Below are 6,270 nucleotides of genomic sequence, written 5' to 3'. Positions count from 1 at the left end.
TGCTTATCACTCATTTCAAGTATCAGTACAGTCACTTAAAAAAAAAAAAAAAAACAAAGAGCGAAGTTGTGAAATTTCAATATTAGGTTTCACGAAATTGCGTTGATACATAGAAATCAAATTAGAGTATAATCTAACAACCCAACTCAGGGTATTTTTACTTTGATTTACGAGATTACAAAACACCAGCAGTTATGTCACGCAGTAGCTGGTTGTTGATCGCGTTGCGAGTTTGCCTATATAAACCTGTATTCTAATTCGTATCCCTCTGTCTATTCCGCAAATCTGTTTATGCTCCACTTCCTTGCTTTCTAGCTGTTGTTGAACGTTCATCAAACGATTTAAGGACGCTATGAACACTGCTTGCAGGTAAATCAAACTTCTTGGCAAGCCTTCCAATTGATAGCTTCGGATTTTAATTGCGACCGCTCACAATTACTTTTCGCACCCGTTCTTCTATCGACCAGACGTTTGTTCGGTAGACCAATCTTATATTTTCAAACAGTAAGCAACCGTGCATCACATTGTGAAATATTTCACTTACTGACGGAACATTTCATGAGATGTATCCAGGTTTGGCGCGAACAAGCCTTAAATGATAAATTACCATTGGGAATTTGTTTAATTTATGTTTTACAGTGCCGTACGAACGAGTTAGTATACTAGATTCATCCACTGTAATTTAATGTATATAATATAATAATATATATTGTGGATGGAACTTTCAGAGTTCCGCGTAGATATTTCCACTGTAATTTCAATAATATAATAACTTCTACATCATATGGCTATTACCATTCCACTTAGATACCTCCATGTTCTCTTTCTGCCCTTTGTTGTTCTCTCCACGATAGGTGTTGTTCCACTGTAATTTCGGATATGTTTTAGAAATTCGTTTTTTCCTCTCTGGGGCTGCCAATAATGTTGGCGGAGCAGCTTTTCAAGGAGTGGTCCTGATCCTTTGAAAAAAAAAAACAATATAATTTTACAAGAATTTTAGTCGCATTTGATTCGTAAAGATACTTTCACTGCAATTTAATGTATATAATATAATAATAAAATTTGCGGATGGAGCTTTCAAAGTTCCGCCTAGGTATTTCCACTGTAATTTCAATAATATAATAACTTCTACATCAAATGGGTATTACCAATCTACTGTAATTTCGGATATGTTTTAGAAATTCGTTTTTTCCTCTCTGGAGCTGCCATTAATGTTGGCGGAGCAGCTTTCTGAGGAGTGGTTTTGAGGTCTGAAAAAAAAAACAATATAATTTTACAAAAATGTTAGTCGCATTTGATTCGTAAAGATACTTTCACTGCAATTTAATGTGTATAACATAATAATAAAATTTGCGGATGGAGCTTTCAAAGTTCCGCCTAGGTATTTCCACTGTAATTTCAATAATATAATAACTTCTACATCAAATGGGTATTACCAATCTACTGTAATTTCGGATATGTTTTAGAAATTCGTTTTTTCCTCTCTGGAGCTGCCATTAATGTTGGCGAAGCAGCTTCCTGAGGAGTGGTTTTGAGGTCTATAAAAAAAAAAACAATATAAATTTACAAAAATGTTTGTCGCATTTGATTCGTAAAGATACTTTCACTGCAATTTAATGTATATAATATAATAATAAAATTTGCGGATGGAGCTTCCAAAGTTCCGCCTAGGTATTTCCACTGTAATTTCAATAATATAATAACTTCTACATCAAATGGGTATTACCAATCTACTGTTATTTCGGATGTTTTAGAAATTCGTTTTTTCCTCTCTGGAGCTGCCATTAATGTTGGCGGAGCAGCTATCTGACGGGTGATTTTGAGGTCTGAAAAAAAACAAACAATATAATGTTGCAATAATGTTAGTCGCATTTGATTCGTCAAGATACTTCACTGCAATTTAATGTATATAATATAATAATAAAATTTTCGGATGGAGCTGTCCGATTAGAGACCCCGAGAGGTGTATAAAGTAGTGGAGATTTGTACAGTGCGAGGCCGAGTAAGGACTCTTTTTTGCCAGGTGCATACTGGCGATGTACGGAAGATAAGAGTCCATACTATCCAACTCTTCTCCGGATTTAAAAACCGCTTTTAGGTCTTTGGCGATTTCGTCAGTCCAGACCCACATGATCAATTCACCGATTTGAGAACAGGCAACTTTGCGGAGATATTCGATGCCGGTCAGAGCGGCACAGTTCTTGTATCGGGCGCTCAAGGTGCTTAGACGTAGTCTGGCCCAACTGGATTGAGAGAACTTCGTATAAAACATATCAACGGCAGCCGCTAGTCTTGAATACCCTTCGTCTTGCTCCCACTGTCCCTTGTCGCTCAGGAAATTCTCCAATGTCCAAGCTGGCCCTGTATTGACTCGATAGTCCGCTAGAATTTCCTTAAATCTTGCCATGAGCTGCTTCTTGTAATCCGCTCGTATTCCAGAGTGTATACGAAAAGGCGCCATGAGTAAAGTAAGCACCCACATTTGTTCTTCTTCTGGAGGCTCCTCTTCATCGCCACCTGCGAGGACGCAATCCCCAGTGGTTGCTACCTGTCCGGATATTATGTTCCCGATATTGATGTCCTCATCCTTCTTTCCTATGATGACTTTATAACACTCCCAATTTCCATCTTTGAGCTTTTCGTTCTTAGTGACCAGAGCGCTCCAAATGTACGCTTTGGCAGTCTGGAGAGTAGCCTTTCCAGTCTTGACAAGATCCAACATGACACGATGAAATTTCCCTTCAGGAAGACGCGATATCGTCACTACCGATTTGCCAGATTTTGTGGCAAAGTACTCTAGGCATAAGGCTTCAGTAAGTAACGGAACTTACTTGCGCGGGTCAGTGGTTTGATTCGATATTTGTTTAGTTTATGGTTTACGGTGCCGTACAAAAGAGTTGGTATACGACAATGGTGCCGGAGCAGTGTTTTGAGGTCTGGTGTAGGCACTCCAGAAAAAAAAAATCTAAAATCTGGTTGAATTTGTATTACAGCAAAATGAGTTGAAAACATTCATCTCAATCAGCTAGTGACTAGTGAACAGTTTCATTCCGTATCATCATACTGTAATTTCAATAATTTCAATAACTTCTATGTCTGCGAGTTTATCTCTGGAATGTCCGGAACCAACTTATATATTAAAAGTAACTTCGTATTAAGCTCTATGTTCTACTGTATTTCGGATATGTTTTAGAAATTCGTTTTTTCTTTCTCTATTGGCTATTGGTGATTATGTGATAATACTTTTTGTATGATAGACAATCGTTTATACAAAAGCTCAAGAGTTTGTGTATTCACGAGCTTATATCTCTAGATATTTCAACTGTAATTTCAATAATATAATAACTTCTTCATCAAATACCAGACACAACACTTATTGCTCTTTACGGCTATGGGGAATTTGTGACTATCCGGGATCTGCTTTTGGGTACGAGGTCTTCAGATTCCGGAAAAAGTTTTATTGGTTATCTTCGAGTAGAACATTTGAGACATATCTTGAACTAATGCTGTCGTTTATCTGTATATTGTAGGTATCCGGGGCGGACCCAAATGGGGGGCAAACTGCTGGCGAAATTTATAATTAATGCCACGACAGAGTCAAGTAGTTCTGGGGATCGCAACTCAGATGGGATACAAACACTCTTCATTCCTGATGTGTCTCTTCGGGGGGATTTGTGCGATTGTTTCCCGGGAGGGTGTGGGGCTGGATCAGTTGATGATCTTCTGCGCTTTCGATTTTTGTCATACACGGATTTGAGATAATCGCTCAATCCAAGGCCTGATGAGTGTCCCAGTAACCCAACGTTGTGGTCTGGGTCCCGTGTCTGGTCATACATATACACTTCATCTTCTACCCCTAACTCGATCTTGAATGATTTCGAATTGCTTGCATCGTGTAGTACTTCTGATAGTCCGTCTGGTTTAAGATCTTGGAAAATTTGGTCAAATCGAGTTAGATCTGCAGAAGGAGATTTGGATCTCTTGCCGAGATTTGATTTTCTGGACATTCTTGAGTCGTGCTGAATATTTATGTTAATAATACCTTCTTCATCAAATACCAGACTCAACACTTATTGTTCCTTGCGGCGATGGGAAATTTATGACTATCCGGGATCTGCTTTTGGGTACGACGTCTTCAAGTTCCGGAAAAAGTTTTGTTGGTTATCTTCGAGTAGAACATTTGAGACATATCTTAGACTAATGTCACTACTGTTGTATCTGCTGGAGGATTCGTCAAGATTTTAAAACTCGACTAAATGTCACCTGTCAAGTGTGTTCTCAAACATAGCTTGTACGTTAAGCTGATAATGAGAAGGTTAGACATTTATAAGGTTAGACATAGTTGTTAGACATTGTTGTGTACCATAGCGCTGTAATTTCAATAATTTCAATAACTTCTATATCTAAAGGATGACCTTCAAGACGGACTTGTGAACTGAAAAATGAACTGAACTATTTGTTTTCCATTAGCACTGGACTGTGATATCATAGGGATTGATGTGTGTTACCATATGTGTCGACTCCAGGAGTTTATAAAAAAATGAACGTCTTTCTTTAAAAGGGTTAGATTCCTCGAGAGAGAAAATTCTCCTAAGGGAACAAAAGGAACGCGACAAAATTTCCACTCGCCTAGTCAGGTCAAATTTGCCTTTCCCTAATCCGGTACCTGAACGGAAAAAAGGTTTCGAACGTTATCGGCTTTCTTTACACGCGCCTACGACAACATTCATTTTAGATAGTTACAATGTTTACAAAGCGCCGGATTTGCATTCCCTATTTCCCTACTTAAGATGATAATGCGTACGCAGACGCGCCGGCTGATAAAAGGACTTATCGCCCTTTTCTTTGAGCATTGTCCGCCCATAATTCACATAGTCATTGACGCTGGCTAAACCTAACAGACTGAGAACAGAACAGAAAATAGACCGCTAACGATTAGTGGCCCCGCACGGATCTAGAAATTCTATACCTGCTTCTAATCTAGCACCCGCCAAAAAACTTTTCCCCGAAGCAATCACGATTCTAGGCATGACACCCGTCGTAACTTTCTCCCTCGTATCGCATTACCAACGAACTGGAAATCGGCTCCTCACTTGGTCGGGCTGGTAATTATGACCATCAGTACGATAGACGCAGACTCTACTTCTCCACCTTCCATGTTTAAAGTTCTTAATGCTCAGTGGCCTAAACTGCACACGCTTAGAGATTCCTTTGCCAGCTAAATATACTCTATTCACTCGTGCATAAAACCACATAACTCTATCATTCCTACAAACGTAGTACTCCACTGTAAAAGGCCTTTCTGGCCGATAAACAGGTGATCTTGAGCGAGACTCACCACTATAGCATGAATCGTCTGGGGTACGGGGACGCATGCCTATTTCATTGATGTCTAAATCAATGGAATACATAGGGTTTTCCATGTCTACAAGCATACGTTTTGAACTTGTGGTAGAGGGTTCTACAGTGATCGGGTCAATCTGCATTGTTTGAGGATCGTCCATCTCAACTCTAACAAGGCTAAAGGAGTCAAAGTCTATATATAGATCTGGCGCCACAGGTCCAGTACATGTACTGAAATCAACCGGAATGGGCTCCTCATCTACATCCTGCTTAATGGTATGGAAATCAACAACAACAGGTCTCGTAGAATATTCCTCGACTAATCCTGAGATAAAATCATCAAGGAAATCCTCACGGTCATCCATCGGAGAGAATTGCTCTAAATGTTGAAAATCATCAGTACCAGAAGCGACAACAGTCTTTCCTCCTAGATCTCTAGACACGCTATCAAAAGCTTAGCGTTGCTACTAGCTCTTCTTCCACCAGTATTATCAAGCATTAAGCAGAACTCATCATCAATACAGCCAACTACACCGGGTTGCTGCAGCTTCTTATCCCATTCATTGAATAGGGAAATCAGGTCACCAATCTCTTCTATTTCATCATTTTTATTAAATTCGTCAAAGAAATGGATGGCTTCCTTACGCCGACGGTCTGAATGATCACGCTTAGGCTGATTACTAGTAGGTCTTTCCGAACGATAACGCTTCTTGTCATAACCATCGCTATCACTACTATCTACTGGGCAATACATTATGGACGCATGCCGTGGAACTAATGTCAAGATTATTGATGCGTATTGAATAACACGCAAATTAGAATTATTTATGTAGCAATCTCTATTTGCGATTATTAAATTTGTTCAAGACCCTTTTCTTATCGCTCAAATGAGTCGTTGAATGACCGCCTACGATCCGGCCCATTGAA

At 39.3% G+C, this 6,270-nt stretch overlaps 1 protein-coding gene across 1 annotated transcript; it reads right to left on the bottom strand.

Moving 5' to 3' along the window:
- Positions 1-1,722: 1,722 nt before the first annotated feature.
- Positions 1,723-2,722, bottom strand: LOC129729156 (uncharacterized). The gene is made up of 2 exons (XM_055687638.1): positions 1,990-2,722; positions 1,723-1,826 (listed from the first exon to the last, which is right to left on the bottom strand). The coding sequence occupies exons 1-2, from the start codon at positions 2,720-2,722 to the stop codon at positions 1,723-1,725; spliced, it is 837 nt and encodes a 278-aa protein (XP_055543613.1).
- Between the last annotated feature and the right edge of the window lie 3,548 nt (positions 2,723-6,270).

Source organism: Wyeomyia smithii, chromosome 3, assembly GCF_029784165.1.
Source record: "Wyeomyia smithii strain HCP4-BCI-WySm-NY-G18 chromosome 3, ASM2978416v1, whole genome shotgun sequence".
Lineage (NCBI taxonomy): Eukaryota > Metazoa > Arthropoda > Insecta > Diptera > Culicidae > Wyeomyia > Wyeomyia smithii.
The sequence above is the reverse complement of the archived record's forward strand: the minus strand, read 5'-3'. Positions and strand labels throughout refer to the sequence as shown.

What these genes read in the sequence shown, in the direction of transcription:
- LOC129729156 (XM_055687638.1), bottom strand. Translation starts at nt 2,722, where the DNA reads ATGTTGGATCTTGTCAAGACTGGAAAGGCTACTCTCCAGACTGCCAAA. An exon ending in TCCTTACTCGGCCTCGCACT is followed by an intron (nt 1,827 to 1,989) that starts GTACAAATCTCC and finishes GTTTTTTTTCAG; the next exon opens with ACCTCAAAATCACCCGTCAG.